The sequence below is a fragment of the Triticum urartu genome, chromosome 2A, assembly GCF_056163025.1.
Source record: "Triticum urartu cultivar PI428250 chromosome 2A, HENAU_Tu73, whole genome shotgun sequence".
In the NCBI taxonomy this organism is placed as follows: domain Eukaryota; kingdom Viridiplantae; phylum Streptophyta; class Magnoliopsida; order Poales; family Poaceae; genus Triticum; species Triticum urartu.
Window position 1 is genome coordinate 717,449,034 of NC_141874.1, and position 19,839 is coordinate 717,468,872.

At 45.8% G+C, this 19,839-nt stretch overlaps 1 protein-coding gene across 1 annotated transcript; it reads left to right on the forward strand.

The window, feature by feature from the left end:
• Positions 1-17,787: 17,787 nt before the first annotated feature.
• LOC147987096 (putative serine/threonine-protein kinase PBL25) lies at positions 17,788-19,550 on the forward strand. The gene is made up of 2 exons (XM_087545112.1): positions 17,788-18,312; positions 18,413-19,550. The coding sequence occupies exons 1-2, from the start codon at positions 17,818-17,820 to the stop codon at positions 19,391-19,393; spliced, it is 1,476 nt and encodes a 491-aa protein (XP_087401238.1). The 5' UTR covers positions 17,788-17,817; the 3' UTR covers positions 19,394-19,550.
• The last annotated feature ends 289 nt before the right edge of the window (positions 19,551-19,839 follow it).

Sequence of the window (19,839 nt, forward strand, 5' to 3'; positions counted from 1 at the left end):
GAAAAAGACCATCGATTTTGTAAAACAATTCATGGATTTTGAAAAGAGTTCATCGAATTTGCCAAAAAAATTATTTGATTTGGAAAAAGTTCATCAATTTTGAAAAATATTCATTGATTTTTAAAACAGTTCATCGATTTTGAAAAAAAGTTCATGATTTTGAAAAAAAGTTCATCGATTTAAAGAAAAACGTCCCAATAAAAGTAAAAAATAAAATAATAAAAAAGAAAACAGAAATAGAAATAGAAATAGAATAAGGAAAAGGAAATAGATGTAAAGGAAAAGAAAATGTAACTGCAACGTACGCTTGACAAGGGGGTCTCCGGTTCAAATCTCACCCAACGAACGTTTACACAGGTGCCTCAACTGGGACATCCCATCAGTAGACAACGTGTGCTTCACTTAAAAAAGTGATGTAAAAAAGAAGAGAGGGTGTGAGGATTTGAGCTCACCACCTCCCGCGTTCACATATGAAAACATTTTCGGGAAAAATTGAAACATTTCCTAAAAAATGCGATTTGTTTTATATAATGACGAATATTTTTTAAAACAGAACCCTTTTTTGAAAATGATGAGCAATGTTTTTGAGACAGAACATTTTCGAAAAATGATGAACATTTTTTTTAAAACATGAACATCTTTTGAAATTCCAAAATCAAACTTGGACAGGCGAATATGAAACTCCTGAACAAAATTCAAAGTTTCAAAAATGATCGTATTTGCAAAAATATTCTCTTTCCAAATTTTGATTCAAAGTTTCAATAAATGTTTGATTTTTGTTTAAATGTTCATGCTTATGAAAAAAGATTAAAAATCATGTTTTCTAATATTTTTCAAAAATTGAACTTGTTTTTTCACAGTTTATAAATGTTTATGTTTCAATAAATATTTGCTTCCTTAAAAGCGCGTTCGAAGTACCAAATAATATTTTAGATCTGTTACTGCTCACAGTTCTTATAAGCCATGCTTCAATTTTAGAGACCCAGATTATGTGTACCATTGGTTATGTACCACTGCTTACTACCTGGAGGAGTGGAGTTCTAATCCTCGTTTGTCCAAATTTTTTAGGAATTTTTAAATGCGAGTGCAACTACTTAAAAGTTTGCAGTGCTTATGGCGATGTTTGTTCAGTGGAAGGAAACGTTCCCGTCGACTGCGAGGAGCCTGTAGTGACTTCATAAAAATCTGAAGATGATATGCCGGCTCAATCTATTGAAGGTGCTCATATAATTAGGATATATGCGCGTGCGTTCATAAGAGTGACTGTATACCCATGTATATGAGTGACTCCGATTGCACTTTGTTCAAAAGAAAAAGGGGGCTGCCCCTCACTGAATGAATCATTCGTCACGGGGAGCAGCTCCCGAGACCTCCTCTTCGGCGCCTTATGCGCAAAATGGGAAATCGGCGCTCACACGAATGGCAATGGGCCGTGGCTCATCAAGCATCACTTGTTCTCATTTCGTTTCATTTGCTCGCTCGCTAAATAAAAAGACTAATTTGTTCCCTCGATCAACTCGCCTTGCTCGTATTTTGTTTTTTTCGGTTGTGTTGTGCTGCTGGTTGAGGAAAAAGACCGCCCCTCGTTTTTTGTGAATTTTAATATGTTCATGAAATAAAAAAATCATGGATTTATTAAATGTTCATGGGTTTAAAAAAAGTTCAAAATACAGAAATAGAAAAATCAGCAATTATCAAAAAAGTTCATCGTTTTTATCATGAATTTTGAAAAAAGGTTCTTTGGTTTTGAGAAAAAGTTCATTGATTTTTAAAAGAAAAATCCATAGGTTCTAATAAAAGTTCACGAATTTGAAAAATGTTTGGGCATTTTGCAAAAGAAAACAAAAAGGGCATAGAAAAAAGAAAAGAAAAAAAAATCTGAATAGAACCTTTCCAAAAAATGAAGAAAGAAAAGAAGAAGGAAGAAAGGATAGAAAAAGATGTAACTAATCGCATCAGATCAGCTGGTTAGTGCACCGTACATTGAACCAGGAGGTTGCTGGTTCAAATCAAACCCGCCGAAAGATGCTTAGCCAGAAGCGACGAAGGAGGGGAGCTGGGGAAGGCCGACGATGGCAATGAGGGGGAATCTTTATTAGAAGCTTTGCCCCCTGCTTTACATAAACCATTATGAACTTACTAAAATTACCTTATTTATTCTTCTGGAACACTAGCAAATCTAATAGTTTCATCTGCTCTTCTTAACTTCAGAACGAAGGCCGACATCCTTCTTATTACCACCTGTGCAGTCTTTTGTGTTTTAGAAAACAGAAAAGAGGAAGATGGGTTGGGCTAGTGCGGAGGAGGGGCGCGCGTCTGCTTACATAACATACTGTAATGGGCGCTTACGAAAAGGATTTGAGGCAGCTCCCATCGACCTGTTTGCTCGTTCACCAGCAGGCAGGCCCAGCGTGACCCCCTCCCCCACCCCCATGCAAAAAGGATCAGTTGAAGTTTTTTTGTTTACAATTCCCACATTACAACTTAAAAAAGAAGGTTTCAGTGGCTTGGATTTTTTTTCCATGCTAAACTTAAAAAATGCTATCCTCTAGATAAAAAATAAAAACTGCAAGCCTCGATAAAAAATGCCATGAATTAAAAAATGTGCACAAATTTATAAAAATTCCATGCTTTGATTTTTTGAAATTGCCGTGATACTTCATAAAACTTCCATCCTCTATAAAAATTATTTTATGTGGATAAGGCCCCAAAAAAGTACCATGCAATAAAAATAAAAAATCCTAGCCTCTCAACATAAAAAATGCTATCATATTGACATTAAAGAATGTCATCCTGCTTTAATAGAAATTTCATGTAAAAAATAATAATAATGCCATGCTGTCAAAAAATAAACTGCCACCTATTAATAATAAAAAAATGCCATCCTCCCAGTAATAAAATTCCACGCTTTTAATCATAAAATGCCATTCTTTTGAGAAAAAAATATTAAAAACCGCCCTGTTACTACTAATAAATGCCATGCTCTTAAGCATAAGACTGCCATCCTTTCAATAATAAAAAGGCGATGCATCTTATTATTAAAATGCCGTGCAGTAACTAAAAACTTCCACGGGGGATTGTAAAAACATGGAAAAATGGCAGTGCCACATAATAAAAATGCACACGACAAATTTACAAAAAACAAATCACCTCTAAAAATTATAGGTTTTTTTCTATCAAAAAGTGGCAAAATTCAGGGTTTTTGGATTTTTTTGCAAATGAAAAAAATAATTTAAACAAAATAACTCGAATATATAAAAGATGTTTGAGCGCAAAGTGTTCACAACCACCTCTCTAGACCAACTGGTGGAGTGCGCGCTAGAAAACTGTAGCAGGACTTGAGCCCCAAGTTGACGTGGCGTCAGATTTGTGCCAAGATATGTGCGTCTAGATTAGACGACAGGGACAACATTTGCTGGTACCTGGCATATTGGAAAGTTTAGCTTCCATGCCGCATGATTTGGTCACCCCTTTAGGCCTCGTTTGGTAGAAAAGTATTTGAGAGATTTTAGGAGGAGGGGATTTGGGAGGATTTGGTGAATCCCTCTCTTCCACCCAATCCTCCCAATTCCTCCAAAACCCCTCACATACCCCTTCTATTTGGTACAGAAGGATTGATACAGAGGGTTTGCAAAATTAGTACACTATAATTAAAGATGCAATTTTTACAACTTCAAAAGCTTCAAAAGCTCATAGAAGAAATGTACTTGCAACAATGGTGCAACTAGATTACACAAAATAACAAAAAGGCTCGTATGATCTATTGCATGTACTATCAACTGTTCCAATGAAATGTTACATGCATACATGCCACGATCCAAATGAAAAATACAAGATGTTCGATCAACGAAAGTCAACGGTTCATTACAACATAAATTTGATCGGCAAATGCTCCGAGACATGTTTGCGGGCTACACGGTGTGAAGGAGACTTGTGGCAACGAAATGGTCACCCGTCTTCCGCGATCAGGTCCCTATAAAAAACAGATGAATTGGTCCAAGGGTTAGATGTATTTTGAGTAAATGATATTAAAGCTCGCACTGCGATCTTGCCGCTGAAAACAAAATTCAGTGTGAAGTGACCCTATCTGTACATCTCCTGTTATCTGTTGGCACCCAAACATCAGATCAAAAGAATTAAACAGAAAAAGTAGTACACCTGTACAACATGATGATGGAATTAAACCAAGACCTAGGTCAATGGTGAATTCAATGAAATCATCAAAGGCAGAAGCACAAGGTTCATAACAAACAAACAAAAAATCTCAAGCAGAATGCAGAGTTAAAATTCAAACAACTGGCATCTTCCGAAGTGAAGCAAAGCACATTTGAAACTAACTAGAATACGTCTGGACTTCTAAAATTCTCAGAATGTGTTAAAAGGTCGCAATGAAATATTGCCCTGGATGTATGTATGTTTATTTCCTTCAAATTCAAACAACTATTCAGTGAAGCTCGCAATGTGGACTATTTCCTTGCTGGCTAGAAAGAGCACTGCAAAGAAACTGTAATGAATGGTCAGCTACTGAAGATGAGATAATACATCCTCCACTACCTCTCTGGATGCAGTCTCCAAGAAAGATATCAACAACATAAACCCGACTCCCTGTTGGGCAAACTTATTTATTTATCTGACATTTTTAGGCCGAGTTGCACAAAAAGGAAGATTTTGCTAGTAGTACTAAAGTACTGCTTTCTAAACCAAACTCTAGAGTCCAGCACATGGATGGAACAAGTACATTCTGAAACAAAGAAGTACAGTACAGCTTAAAACGGCTTCTCACTGCAAGTTGGCGCAAGCAGATCAGTTTAAACCTGTTGTATCACACACTCGTGTTGTGAGTTGTGACAACATAATCAAGCAACACTATACTGCAAGGTCCATGCATTTTATCAAAATTCCAAACAAGCTAACTGTTGGGATATCCTTCTCATGTGGGCTGTGAGAAGATGACCATTTGAGGCCTTTTAGGCAACCCAAAGAGGTGCATAAGCCCACTACCCATTAGGGTTATGACCTAGGGTCATTTTAGACTTTGCACATGTGTGGATGGGGATGCTTTTACCCTCCATCCAGCATCTACCACCAAGTGTGACGAAAATCAGTTCATCCTCCAAGAGAGAAGAAGAGAGAAAACCAAGAGAGCAAGGGAAGAAGAGGAAGATTGAAGGAAGAGCAAGGGAGCACCTCCCCAAGGTTGTGATGGTCCAGATCCACTACCTTGTCTCCTTCAAGCTTCGGTTCCACCATCTTTGGTGAGATTGTTCCAATCCCTAGTTCTTGAGGCCCAAATCTTGTTGTGTTCATCCAAAATTCAGAAATCTTGATGTATGAGATCCTCTAGTGCTTTCTAGAGAAGAACTTGTTGTATCCCACATTTGATAATAGTGGAAGAGGATTTGGGTGGCTTCAGTCCGTGGTTTTTACCCCTCAAGTTAAGGGGTTTTCCACGTGAAAATCTGGTGTCTCTTTGTTGATGCTTGGTGCTGTCCAGAAACTTAGTCCTACCAAAAGACACTAGGCCGAGGAGTGTCTTGCCTGCTGAGTAACATTTTCTGCCTCCATATATGCTGCTGCATATGTTTCCTTCCGTGCTAAGCAACGATCCTTGAATTAGTACATGATGTGGTGCTGAGATTACTTGTTTCTGCTGCAGTTATCAGTTAACCACAAGTGCATTTGTGTGCTAATTCCCAGCACTAACAACAAGATTATATACCAAACAACTGTTGGAAATATGCCCTAGAGGCAATAATAAAAGCATTATTATTATATTTCCTTGTTCATGATAATTGTCTTTATTCATGCTATAATTGTATTATCCGGAAATCGTAATACATGTGTGAATAACAGACACCAACATGTCCCTAGTAAGCCTCTAGTTGACTAGCTCATTGATCAACAGATAGTCATGGTTTCCTGACTATGGACATTGGATGTCATTGATAACGAGATCACATCATTAGGAGAATGATGTGATGGACTAGACCCAATCCTAAACATAGCACAAGATCGTATAGTTCGTTTGCTAGAGTTTTCCAATGTCAAAGTATCTTTTCCTTAGACCATGAGATCGTGTAACTCCCGGATACCGTAGGAGTGCTTTGGGTATACCAAACGTCACAACGTAACTGGGTGACCATAAAGGTATACTACGGGTATCTCCGAAAGTGTCTGTTGGGTTGACATGGATCAAGACTGGGATTTGTCACTCCGTATGACGGAGAGGTATCACTGGGCCCACTCGATAATGCATCATCATATTGAGCTCAAAGTGACCAAGTGTCTGGTCACGGGATCATGCATTACGGTACGAGTAAAGTGACTTGCCGGTAACGAGATTGAACGAGGTATTGGAATACCGACGATCGAATCTCGGGCAAGTAACATATCGATTGACAAAGGGAATTGCATACGGGGTTGATTGAATCCTTGACATCGTGGTTCATCCGATGAGATCATCATGGAGCATGTGGGAGCCAACATGGGTATCCAGATCCCGCTGTTGGTTATTGGCCGGAGAGTCGTCTCGGTCATGTCTGCTTGTCTCCCGAACCCGTAGGGTCTACACACTTAAGGTTCGGTGACGCTAGGGTTGTGAAGATATGTATATGCAGGAACCCGAATGTTGTTCGGAGTCCCGGATGAGATCCCGGACGTCACGAGGAGTTCCGGAATGGTCCGGAGGTAAAGAATTATATATAGGAAGTGCTGTTTCGGCCATCGGGACAAGTTTCGGGGTTATCGGTATTGTACCGGGACCACCGGAGGGGTCCCGGGGGCCCACCGGGTGGGGCCACCTGTCCCGGGGGGCCACATGGGCTGTAGGGGGTGCGCCTTGGCCTACATGGGCCAAGGGCACCAGCCCTACTAGGCCCATGCGCCTAGGGTTTCTATGGGGAGGAGTCCAAGTGGTGGAAGGCACCTCTAGGTGCCTTGGGGGGGAGGGAATCCTCCCCCTGGCCGCCGCACCTAGGAGATCAGATCTCGTAGGCTGCGCACCACCCCCCCTTGGCCCTCCTATATATAGTGGGGGAGAGGAGTGACTTGACACACCAGCCCCTGGCGCCTCCCTCTCTCCCCGTTACGTCTCTCTCTCGCAGTATAGGCGAAGCCCTGCTACTGTGACGCCCTGCATCCACCACCACGCCGTCGTGCTGCTGGATCTTCATCAACCTCTCCTTTCCCCTTGCTGGATCAATAAGGAGGAGACGTCTCCCGTCCCGTACGTGTGTTGAACGCGGAGGTGCCGTCCGTTCGGCGCTTGGTCATCGGTGATTTGGATCACGTCGTGTACGACTACATCATCACCGTTCTTTGAACGCTTCCGCACGCGATCTACAAGGTATGTAGATGCATCTGATGACTCGTTGCTAGATGAACTCCTAGATAGATCTTGGTGAAACGAGTAGGAAATTTTTTGTTTTCTGCAACGTTCCCCAACAGTGGCATCATGAGCTAGGTCTATGCGTAGTTCTTCTTGCGCGAGTAGAACACAATGAGTTGTGGGCGTAGATTTGTCAACTTTCTTGCCGTTACTAGTCTTTTCTTGCTTCAGCGGTATTGTGGGATGAAGCGGCCCGGACCAACCTTACACGTACACTTACGTGAGACCGGTTCCATCGACTAACATGCACTAGTTGCATAAGGTGGCTGGCGGGTGTCTGTTTCTCCCACTTTAGTTGGAGCGGATTCGATGAACAGGGTCCTTATGAAGGGTAAATAGAAGTTGACAAATCACGTTGTGGCTTTAACGTAGGTAAGAAGACATTCTTGCTAGAACCCTAAATCAGCCACGTAAAACTTGCAACAACAATTAGAGGACGTCTAACTTGTTTTTGCAGCAAGTGGTTTGTGATATGATATGGCCAAAGTTGTGATGAATGATGAATGATCTATATGTGATGTATGAGATGTTCATGCTATTGTAATAGGAATCACGACTTGCATGTCGATGAGTATGACAACCAACAGGAGCCATAGGAGTTGTCTTTATTCTTTTATATGACCTGCGTGTCATCGAGAAACGCCATGTAAATTACTTTACTTTATTGCTAAACGCGTTAGCCATAGTAGTAGAAGTAATGGTTGGCGAGCAACTTCATGGAGACACGATGATGGAGATCATGATGATGGAGATCATGGTGTCAAGCCGGTGACAGGATGATCATGGAGCCCCAAGATGGAGATCAAAGGAGCTATGTGATATTGGCCATATCATGTCACGTTTATTATTTGATTGCATGTGATGTTTATCATGTTTTTGCATCTTGTTTACTTAGAACGACGGTAGTAAATAAGATGATCCCTCATAACAATTTCAAGAAGTGTTCTCCCCTAACTGTGCACCGTTCCTAAAGTTCGTCGTTTCTAAGCACGCCGTGATGATCGGGTGTGATGGATCCTTACGTTCACATACAACGGGTGTTGACGAGCCTAGCATGTACAGACATGGCCTCGGAACACATGCAAAACACTTGGGGTTAACTTGACGAGCCTAGCATGTACAGACATGGCCTCGGAACACAGAAGACCGAAAGGTCGAGCATGAGTCGTATAGAAGATACGATCAACATGAAGATGTTCACCGACGTTGACTAGTCCGTCTCACGTGATGATCGGACACGGCCTAGTTAACTTGGATCATGTAATACTTAGATGACTAGAGGGATGTCTAATCTAAGTGGGAGTTCATTAATAATTTGATTAGATGAACTTAATTATCATGAACTTAGTCTAAAATATTTTACACTATGTCTTGTAGATCAAATGGCCCACGTAGTCCTCAACTTCAACGCGTTCCTAGAGAAAACTAAGCTGAAAGACGATGGCAGTAACTATACGGACTGGGTCCGGAACCTGAGGATCATCCTCATAGCTGCCAAGAAAGATTATGTCCTACAAGCACCGCTAGGTGATCCTCCTGTCCCACAGAACCAAGACGTTATGAACGCTTGGCAGACACATGTTGACGACTACTCCCTTGTTCAGTGCGGCATGCTTTACAGCTTAGAGCCGGGGCTCCAAAAGCGTTTTGAGAGACATGGAGCATATGAGATGTTCGAAGAGCTGAAAATGGTTTTTCAAGCTCATGCCCGGATCGAGAGATATGAAGTCTCCGATAAGTTCTTCAGCTGTAAGATGGAGGAAAATAGTTCTGTTAGTGAGCACATACTCACTATGTCTGGGTTACATAACTGCTTGTCTCAGCTGGGAGTTAATCTCCCGGATGATGCGGTCATTGACAGAATCCTCCAGTCGCTTCCACCAAGCTACAAGAGCTTTGTGATGAACTTCAACATGCAGGGGATGCAAAAGACCATTCCTGAGTTGTTCTCGATGCTGAAATCAGCAAAGGAAGAAGCCAAAGAATGGACCCAAGCCTGAGATAGAGTGCTTTTATTGCAAAGGGAAGGGTCACTGGAAACGGAACTGCCCCAAGTACTTAACGGACAAGAAGGCCGGCAACACCAAAGGTATATTTGATATACATGTAATTGATGTGTACCTTACCAGTACTCGTAGTGACTCCTGGGTATTTGATACCGGTGCCGTTGCTCATATTTGTAACTCACAGCAGGAGCTGCGGAATAAACGGAGACTGGCGAAGGACGAGGTGACGATGCGCGTCGGGAATGGTTCCAAGGTCGATGTGATCGCCGTCGGCATGCTGCCTCTACATTTACCTACGGGATTAGTTTTAAACCTCAATAATTGTTATTTAGTGCCAGCTTTGAGCATGAACATTGTATCGGGATCTCGTTTAATTCGAGATGGCTACTCATTTAAATCTGAGAATAATGGTTGTTCCATTTATATGAGAGATATGTTTTATGGTCATGCTCCTATGGTGAATGGTTTATTCTTAATGAGTCTCGAACGTAATGCTACACATGTTCATAATGTGAGTGCCAAAAGATGTAAGGTTGATAATGATAGTTCCACATACTTGTGGCACTGCCGCCTTGGTCACATAGGTGTCAAACGCATGAAGAAGCTCCATGCAGATGGACTTTTAGAGTCTCTTGATTATGAATCATTTGACACGTGCGAACCATGCCTTATGGGTAAAATGACCAAGACTCTGTTCTCAGGAACAATGGAGCGAGCAACCGACTTATTGGAAATCATACATACTGATGTGTGCGGTCCAATGAGTGTTGAGGCTCGCGGTGGCTATCGTTATGTTCTCACCCTCACTGATGACTTAAGTAGATATGGGTATGTCTACTTAATGAAACACAAGTCTGAAACCTTTGAAAAGTTCAAGGAATTTCAGAGTGAGGTTGAGAATCAACGTGACAGGAAAATCAAGTTTCTACGATCAGATCGTGGAGGAGAATACTTGAGTCACGAATTTGGTACACACTTAAGAAAATGTGGAATAGTTTCACAACTCACGCCGCCTGGAACACCTCAACGTAACGGTGTGTCCGAACGTCGTAATCGCACTCTATTGGATATGGTGCGGTCTATGATGTCTCTTACTGATTTACCGCTATCTTTTTGGGGCTATGCTTTAGAGACTGCCGCATTCACTTTAAATAGGGCTCCGTCGAAATCCGTTGAGACGACACCGTATGAATTATGGTTTGGGAAGAAACCTAAGTTGTCGTTTCTAAAAGTTTGGGGATGCGATGCTTATGTGAAGAAACTTCAACCTGAGAAGCTCGAACCCAAGTCGGAAAAATGCGTCTTCATAGGATACCCAAAAGAAACTATTGGGTACACCTTCTACCTCAGATCCGAAGGCAAGATCTTTGTTGCCAAGAATGGGTCCTTTCTAGAGAAAGAGTTTCTCTCGAAAGAAGTAAGTGGGAGGAAAGTAGAGCTTGATGAAGTATTACCTCTTGAACCGGCAAATGGCGCAACTCAAGAAAATGTTCCTGAGGTGCCTGCACCGACTAGAGAGGAAGTTAATGATAATGATCAAGATACTTCTGATCAAGCTCCTACTGAGATTCGAAGGTCCACAAGGACACGTTCCGCACCAGAGTGGTACGGCAACCCTGTCTTGGAAATCATGTTGTTAGACAACGGTGAACCTTCGAACTATGAAGAAGCGATGGCGGGCCCGGATTCCGAAAAATGGCTGGAAGCCATGAAATCCGAGATAGGATCCATGTATGAAAACGAAGTATGGACTTTGACTGACTTGCCCGTTGAACGGTGAGCCATAGAGAATAAATGGATCTTTAAGAAGAAGACAGACGCGGATGGTAATGTGACCATCTATAAAGCTCGGCTTGTCGCTAAGGGTTATCGACAAGTTCAAGGGGTTGACTACGATGAGACTTTCTCACCGGTAGCGAAGCTAAAGTCCGTCCGAATCATGTTAGCAATTGCCGCATTCTACGATTATGAGATATGGCAAATGGACGTCAAAACGGCATTCCTTAATGGTTTCCTTAAGGAAGAATTGTATATGATGCAGCCGGAAGGTTTTGTCGATCCTGAGAATGCTGACAAGGTGTGCAAGCTCCAACGCTCGATTTATGGGCTGGTGCAAGCATCTCGGAGTTGGAACATTCGCTTTGATGAGATGATCAAAGCGTTTGGGTTTACACAGACTTATGGAGAAGCCTGCGTTTACAAGAAAGTGAGTGGGAGCTCTGTAGCATTTCTCATATTATATGTAGATGACATACTATTGATGGGAAATGATATAGAACTCTTGGACAGCATCAAGGCCTACTTGAATAAGAGTTTTTCAATGAAGGACCTTGGAGAAGCTGCTTATATATTAGGCATCAAAATCTATAGAGATAGATCGAGACGCCTCATAGGTCTTTCACAAAGCACATACCTTGATAAGATATTGAAGAAGTTCAATATGGATCATTCTAAGAAGGGGTTCTTACCTGTGTTACAAGGTGTGAAATTGAGCTCAGCTCAATGTCCGACCACGGCAGAAGAAATAGAAGAGATGAGTGTCATCCCCTATGCCTCAGCCATAGGTTCTATTATGTATGCCATGCTGTGTACCAGACCTGATGTAAACCTTGCCGTAAGTTTGATAGGCAGATACCAAAGTAATCCCGGCAAGGAACACTGGACAGCGGTCAAGAATATCCTGAAGTACCTGAAAAGGACTAAGGAGATGTTTCTCGTTTATGGAGGTGACGAAGAGCTCGTCGTAAAGGGTTACGTCGACGCTAGCTTCGACACAGATCTGGATGACTCTAAATCACAAACCGGATACGTGTATATGTTGAATGGTGGAGCAGTGAGCTGGTGCAGCTGCAAGCAGAGCGTCGTGGCGGGATCTACATGTGAAGCGGAGTACATGGCAGCCTCGGAGGCAGCACATGAAGCAATATGGGTGAAGGAGTTCATCACCGACCTAGGAGTCATACCCAATGCGTCGGGGCCAATCAAACTCTTTTGTGACAACACTGGAGCTATTGCACTTGCCAAGGAGCCCAGGTTTCACAAGAAGACAAGGCACATCAAGCGTCGCTTCAACTCCGTTCGTGAAAATGTTCAAAATGGAGACATAGAGATTTGTAAAGTACATACGGACCTGAATGTAGCAGATCCGTTGACTAAACCTCTCCCTAGAGCAAAACATGATCAACATCAGAATTCCATGGGTTTTCGATTCATCACAATGTAACTAGATTATTGACTCTAGTGCAAGTGGGAGACTATTGGAAATATGCCCTAGAGGCAATAATAAAAGCATTATTATTATATTTCCTTGTTCATGGTAATTGTCTTTATTCATGCTATAATTGTATTATCCGAAAATCGTAATACATGTGTGAATAACAGACACCAACATGTCCCTAGTAAGCCTCTAGTTGACTAGCTCGTTGATCAACAGATAGTCATGGTTTCCTGACTATGGACATTGGATGTCATTGATAACGAGATCACATCATTAGGAGAATGATGTGATGGACTAGACCCAATCCTAAACATAGCACAAGATCGTATAGTTCGTTTGCTAGAGTTTTCCAATGTCAAAGTATCTTTTCCTTAGACCATGAGATCGTGTAACTCCCGGATACCGTAGGAGTGCTTTGGGTATACCAAACGTCACAACGTAACTGGGTGACCATAAAGGTATACTACGGGTATCTCCGAAAGTGTCTGTTGGGTTGACATGGATCAAGACTGGGATTTGTCACTCCGTATGCCGGAGAGGTATCACTGGGCCCACTCGATAATGCATCATCATATTGAGCTCAAAGTGACCAAGTGTCTGGTCACGGGATCATGCATTACGGTACGAGTAAAGTGACTTGCCGGTAACGAGATTGAACGAGGTATTGGGATACCGACGATCGAATCTCGGGCAAGTAACATATCGATTGACAAAGGGAATTGCATACGGGATTGATTGAATCCTTGACATCGTGGTTCATCCGATGAGATCATCGTGGAGCATGTGGGAGCCAACATGGGTATCCAGATCCCGCTGTTGGTTATTGGCCGGAGAGTCGTCTCGGTCATGTCTGCTTGTCTCCCGAACCCGTAGGGTCTACACACTTAAGGTTCGGTGACGCTAGGGTTGTGAAGATATGTATATGCAGGAACCCGAATGTTGTTCGGAGTCCCGGATGAGATCCCGGACGTCACGAGGAGTTCCGGAATGGTCCGGAGGTAAAGAATTATATATAGGAAGTGCTGTTTCGGCCATCGGGACAAGTTTCGGGGTTATCGGTATTGTACCGGGACCACCGGAGGGGTCCCGGGGGCCCACCGGGTGGGGCCACCTGTCCCGGGGGGCCACATGGGCTGTAGGGGGTGCGCCTTGACCTACATGGGCCAAGGGCACCAGCCCTACTAGGCCCATGCGCCTAGGGTTTCTATGGGGAGGAGTCCAAGTGGTGGAAGGCACCTCTAGGTGCCTTGGGGGGGAGGGAATCCTCCCCCTGGCCGCCGCACCTAGGAGATCAGATCTCCTAGGCTGCGCACCCCCCCTTGGCCCTCCTATATATAGTGGGGGAGAGGAGGGACTTGACACACCAGCCCCTGGCGCCTCCCTCTCTCCCCGTTACGTCTCTCTCTCGCAGTATAGGCGAAGCCCTGCTATTGTGACGCCCTGCATCCACCACCACGCCGTCGTGCTGCTGGATCTTCATCAACCTCTCCTTTCCCCTTGCTGGATCAAGAAGGAGGAGACGTCTCCCGTCCCGTACGTGTGTTGAACGCGGAGGTGCCGTCCGTTCGGCGCTTGGTCATCGGTGATTTGGATCACGTCGTGTACGACTACATCATCACCGTTCTTTGAACGCTTCCGCACGCGATCTACAAGGTATGTAGATGCATCTGATGACTCGTTGCTAGATGAAGTCCTAGATAGATCTTGGTGAAACGAGTAGGAAAATTTTTGTTTTCTGCAACGTTCCCCAACAACAACATATTTCACTGCTAAACTCTTGGAGTAATGAAGAGACAGTAGCATTAGTCGCAAGTGTTGTAGATTTGCAAGTTCAGATAATTATCGCTAAATTAGACTGAAGAACAAGACTGTCGGTCGTCACCACAACCCAACAAGTCCTCCTCCTTTGCATCAGCTACTAACAAATCTTGACATCTCCGACAATGGACATTTGAAACATGGATTCTCTCCTAACAAATATGCAGAGCACTCATCTATTTCAAATAAAATGAAATAAACATCTCATTCTATAGAAACACAATATTGCTACAAACTGTCAATCCTCCTAGATCCATCAGACCATCACCATCACCATCACCATCAGAAAATCACGGCAATCTCGTCGGGTAGGGTTAGGGTCGATGAGTGGCTAGAAGAGGACAGCGTTCTTAGCGAGCTCTCCGGCGTCGATGACTTACCACCGAGGACAGGGTTAGGACGGAGGCGGGCAGAGGACGAGGGGAAGGGAGAGGGGGAGATGGCTTACCACCGGGGAGAAGGCCAGTATGTTGGAGGAGTAACGCCGGTGTCGGGCAGAGTCGGGCGGCGTCGGGGCGTCGGGCAGAGTCGGGCGGCGGCGTGGGGGCTCCTCCTCTCGTCGGCGGGGCTCTTCCCCTCGGTGGTGGCGGCGGCGGCGTCTCTTCTTCTCGCTGGCGGCATGCGATGGGACGAGCGATTCCCTAAGTCACTGGACGAGAGTTTTGAGTCGCGTGGGTTCGCGTGGTTTCGCGTGGATTAGAGAGGATTGGCCCATACAAACCCTCTGTACCAAATGGGCCAACATGGTTTCTGGGGGTTTCTGGCCCACGCAAGGAAAATCCTCTAGTGCATGTCAAACCCTGCCTACTAGAATTAGTAGTATGGAAGAGAATGTTTTGCAACATTTGTACTAATTGCTCATCAACTAGGCAACTACATAAAAAAGGTTTTGTTGTTTCTCACCTAGCTAAGAAATAGTTGCATCTCGATCGCCTGAGTGGTCACTGGATACATCGCGCACGCGGAGATTCGTGTTGGAGGGTGTGTGGTGGTCTTTTTTTCTGGCTAACTGGCCTTACTTTTTGTTTGGTTTGCTATGCCCTGATCAACAAATTCCCTGGCGCATCCAGGTCGTGTTTTTTTTTCTTTTTGAGAAAGACAACATGTTATTGATTTTTTTAGAAAAGAAGAATGACCCCCGACCTCTGCATCTGGATGATGCATACAATCACTTTATCAATTATTCTCACAAGGCCTTACAAAGCCATACAACAACAAGACTAAAGCCACCGTCTAAGCAACAACTGTCGCTACACCTATCCAATTGATGAAGGGGTGCAGATAGTCCGGGCCTAATACCAAACAGACATCACAGCCAAACCTAAACATCTAAGACCCGAGGTCCCAACCAGGACGCCTGCCGGGTATGGGGCACCTACCAGTCCGGCGCACTCCTCAACCAGGACGCCTGCCAGGTATGAGGCCGCCGCAGCCACCTGCCACCAATCCATCTTCAGAGTTGTACTGTTGCATGTACCGTGCCAGGTCTTTCTGCCATCGACGCCACCACGACGCCCGACAGCGTCATCCTCCTGCACGAGTCCATCCTCCCACAGCAAACTCTGAATCTGCACTGCGCCACATGTTTAAGATCTGTCGCCATTAGTGTGTAGTATGAATCACCGGTCCACCAAAGAATCCGTCCTCTGGTCCCTTGATCACGTGTGTACCTCCAAGAATGACGCCCCAAGGGAGGAACGACACCAGAGCGTCGCCGTCATCCGATCATCCGATCTAGGGTTTCCCCCGGAGGTAGCAGAGAGTGGCCTTGAACTTCTCGACGACGATGCCTTCAAGAAGGGAACGACGCAGATAGCGCCGCCACCGCCGGCCTTAGCAGACGCCGAAGGCAAGTTTTCACCCAGATCAGTTCGAAAGGATCCAACTCTCGTGCATGGGCCGCCGTCACCACCAGCACGACCAGGCAGAACCCTGGAGTATCGGCAGATCAGCGAGCCGCCGGCACCACCGCATCCAGATTGTCGGCCACGCCGGTCCGCCGCCATCCCCCGCGCCGTCCGGGTCAGAGACGGAGCCGCCGACCGCGCACAGGGACCACCGCCACCTGCACACGCCGGAGCGCCGCCGAGAGCCTAGCGCCCACCATCGCTTGCTGAGGGCCGCCGCCGTGCGCCTCGAGCGGACTCCCACGCACACCAGGGGAAAACCGCGAGCTTGAGCCCTGCCGTTGCCCCCAAGCCCGCGTCGGCGCGCCCCACCTCCAGCGCGCCGCCAAAAACCGCCACGATCTGCCCGCGCCAGATCCAGCGAGTCGTGGGAGAAGAGATCCCGCCGCCGCCGACGCCGACCGGGCTTTGCCCGGCGGCTCGCCCCGGCGGCGACGAGGAGGAGAGGTCGAGGGAGGGACGAGGACGCGGCGGCGCTAGGGTTCCCCCCGGTCGCCGAGGAGTCCAACAACAGGTTATCGATGGTGGCCATTTTGTTTTGTTTGGTTTTTTTTTTGTGTGGTGACCATTAAGGGTCAGGCAGTGCGGCAACAACAGGTTGCCACACACACCGCAACATGAATCAAAAAAAGAAAGGATGTGTCTAGGGCACATCTAGACGTGCTTTAATTATTGCATCTTTAAGTGAGTGAATCAAGCATAAAAAGAAAAAAAATATTCACACGAATCTTAATGTAAGATCAATGACATATGACTTAGATGTGCAAAAAAACTGAAAAAGAAAAGGCCTAGTCAGGTTCCCAGCAGTAATCTAGGAGATTTTCAGTTTATTTGAATAAACGTTTAGGAGATAATGATTTTTTGCTTCAAACAGGCATTTACGCCACTGCTTGTAGCTCATCGTTGGTCTCGGTGTGATCTGTAATCTTGTGTTCCTTGTAACCCCTCGTAATTTCCTGGCTCTGCTGGTTCCCCTCTTAATGAATGAAACATAGCTCTGATACATTTCTTCCGAAAAAAAGGTACAACGCACAAAACGAAAACTAGCAAACGAGAGAAAAATTGGAGGCATGATGTGGTATATGCTTTTGCTATCGGTACCGGTGATGTCAGCGATCGAGAAATAACTATTTCTCCATAAGCAATAATTGCCCCAACCGCCCAGCTCGTTGCACATTTCCGGCCGACTAAGTATACGAAAGCGATATATAGTACTACTTATATTATTATCAAGATAGTTTAGATTCTAAGACGAACATCATCAAATCCTACAGTTACAGAATTTGTCTTGTACAGCACGCAAACCATAAAAATATGCAACCACTTAATTAACCAAGTAGAAGATGCAAAACCTAGAGAACAATTCGAAGGACTAACGCGGCATCGACGACCATGCCGTTGGGCGACCATGCATATATAGCCACCTCTTCTTGTCGCTTGATGATCACCAACTAACGCCCGGTAGTTGGTAATTACAGAGTCATGGCTGGTCTCGAGCTTGTAGTAGTGGCAGTGCCGGCGGCGGCGGTGGCGCGGCTAGTTTTCGTGCTCATCTCCGATATTACGAAGGCGGCAGAGAAAGCCCGCGAGAATAAGGTAGAGTGCGACCACCTAAAGGGGCGCGTATCCCATATCGGCAGGCTGCTGCATCGCCTGAAGCTGCAGGACCCTGAGGTGGCCGAAGCACTGGCCGGCCTACGCGACACGCTCCTGATGGCGCACGATCTCGTCGTCGCTTGCCAGAAATCGAACGGGCTCAAGAAGCTCTTCTGTGCCGGCGAGCAGGCTGCGAAGTTCAAGAAAGTCAACGACAGGATCGACTCACACCTCCTCGACATTCAATTGCTCAGCCAAATCTCCCTTACCCACCGCCTCGACCAGATCCTCTCTCCTGATGCAACAACTATGGTTGCTTCTGCATCTGCTATGGTGCCGGCGCCAGGCAAAGGCTTCGACTCGCGCTCTCTGCAGCTCAAGGTACGTAACATATCAGAAGAACCATCCAGCAGCGAGGTTTACAGCTTAATTAATTACGTGCGTGTGTGTGTATTAATATTTGTGCCATCGTCTTCTATAGGAGCCTGCGAAGGTCGCCTACGTGGGCTCAACCTCAACGCATGCAGCTGCGCACTTCACGTCAGCGGAGATCGCCGTCTTGACCGGCAACTACGGCCATGTGCTCAGTGAGGACAGCTCCGGAACGGTGTACAAGGGCCGTCTCCACGACGGCCAGGAGGTGGCCGTCAAGAGCCTGAAGAACCACGGGAGTCAACGAGAGGGTGCGTTCGTGGCGGAGATCGAGATCCTCCGAAACCTCCGTCACAACCACATCGTGCGCCTGGTGGGCTGGTGCACGGAGGATGACGAACGCATGTTCGTCTACCAATACCAGCACACGAGCAACGGCATGCTCAGGGATCACCTGACGCCGGGCGGAAGCGGCGGCTCTGCCTCTGCGTCGCCGGTGACGTCGTCCTGGAAGGCGCGTCTCCAGGCGCTGCTGGGCGCGGCCGGTGCCATCGACCACCTGCACCGCTTCGCCGTGCCGGGGATCATCCACCGAAACGTCAGCTCCTCGAGCATCCTTCTCGACAAGAGCTGTGTGCCTTGCCTGTCGGACTTCGGCGCGGCGATTTTGCAAGTGCCGACGACGGGCGGCCAGCACGTCGGGGACGTAGTCGGCAAAGTCGGGTACACAGACCCGGAGTACTGCCGCACGAGGTGCGTGAGTCCGGCGAGCGACGTGTACAGCTTCGGCGTGGTGATACTCGAGGTGTTGACTGGCAGGCCGCCTAGCTGGGAGGGGAAGGACCCGAACACCTTGGTTGGCTTTGCCGTCCCGGCCATCGAGAGTAGGAACCTGCGCTCTGTGCTGGACAGGCGCCCGTCGCCGGAGCCGACGCCGAGACAGATGGAGGCGCTGGAGCTCGTCGCGTACACGGCAACACGCTGTCTGTGGCAGCAGGATCGACCCTTCATGGCAAACGTGGTGATCAACCTCCATACGGCGCTCGGGTTCATAGACGGCGATAAGCCTAAGGAACTCCAATGGAGCTAGCGACGACTCGCCAAGAACATATGCGTTAAAACGATGCGGACGAGTTAAACGGACCTCTCGGCCGGCCCGTTTGTTGGGTACATACTAATGTGGTGTTGTGTGCTTATTTTTTTCCCTACAAGTTGTCTAAAATTTTGTGTCGTGTTAAAATCAATAAAAAGGAAAAAATGTGTTGTGTTTGCTAAGTGCACAAAAATTACATGAATAACCAAGTAGAATGTCGTCTGACCCGGCCCCAACGAAGGGGCTATGAGAGTTGGTATCCCTAGATTTGTTGGTTCCTTCAGTTCTTGGCAGGTGGTGTGTCTTTTAAGAAGAGCTATATTGACTGTATACTGGTGCAACGACTTCGACGTGTTGTTCTATGACATAGTTCGGTTTCTTCAACACTTGAACTAGTGGTGATAGATTGCAAGCATGTACTGTGTCGGGTGATGTTCGAACTG

Excerpts from the sequence above, each read along its gene's own strand:
- LOC147987096 (XM_087545112.1), top strand. The coding sequence starts at position 17,818 with ATGGCTGGTCTCGAGCTTGTAGTAGTGGCAGTGCCGGCGGCGGCGGTG. Across the intron at positions 18,313-18,412 it reads CGCGCTCTCTGCAGCTCAAG|GAGCCTGCGAAGGTCGCCTA; the intron begins GTACGTAACATA and ends CGTCTTCTATAG.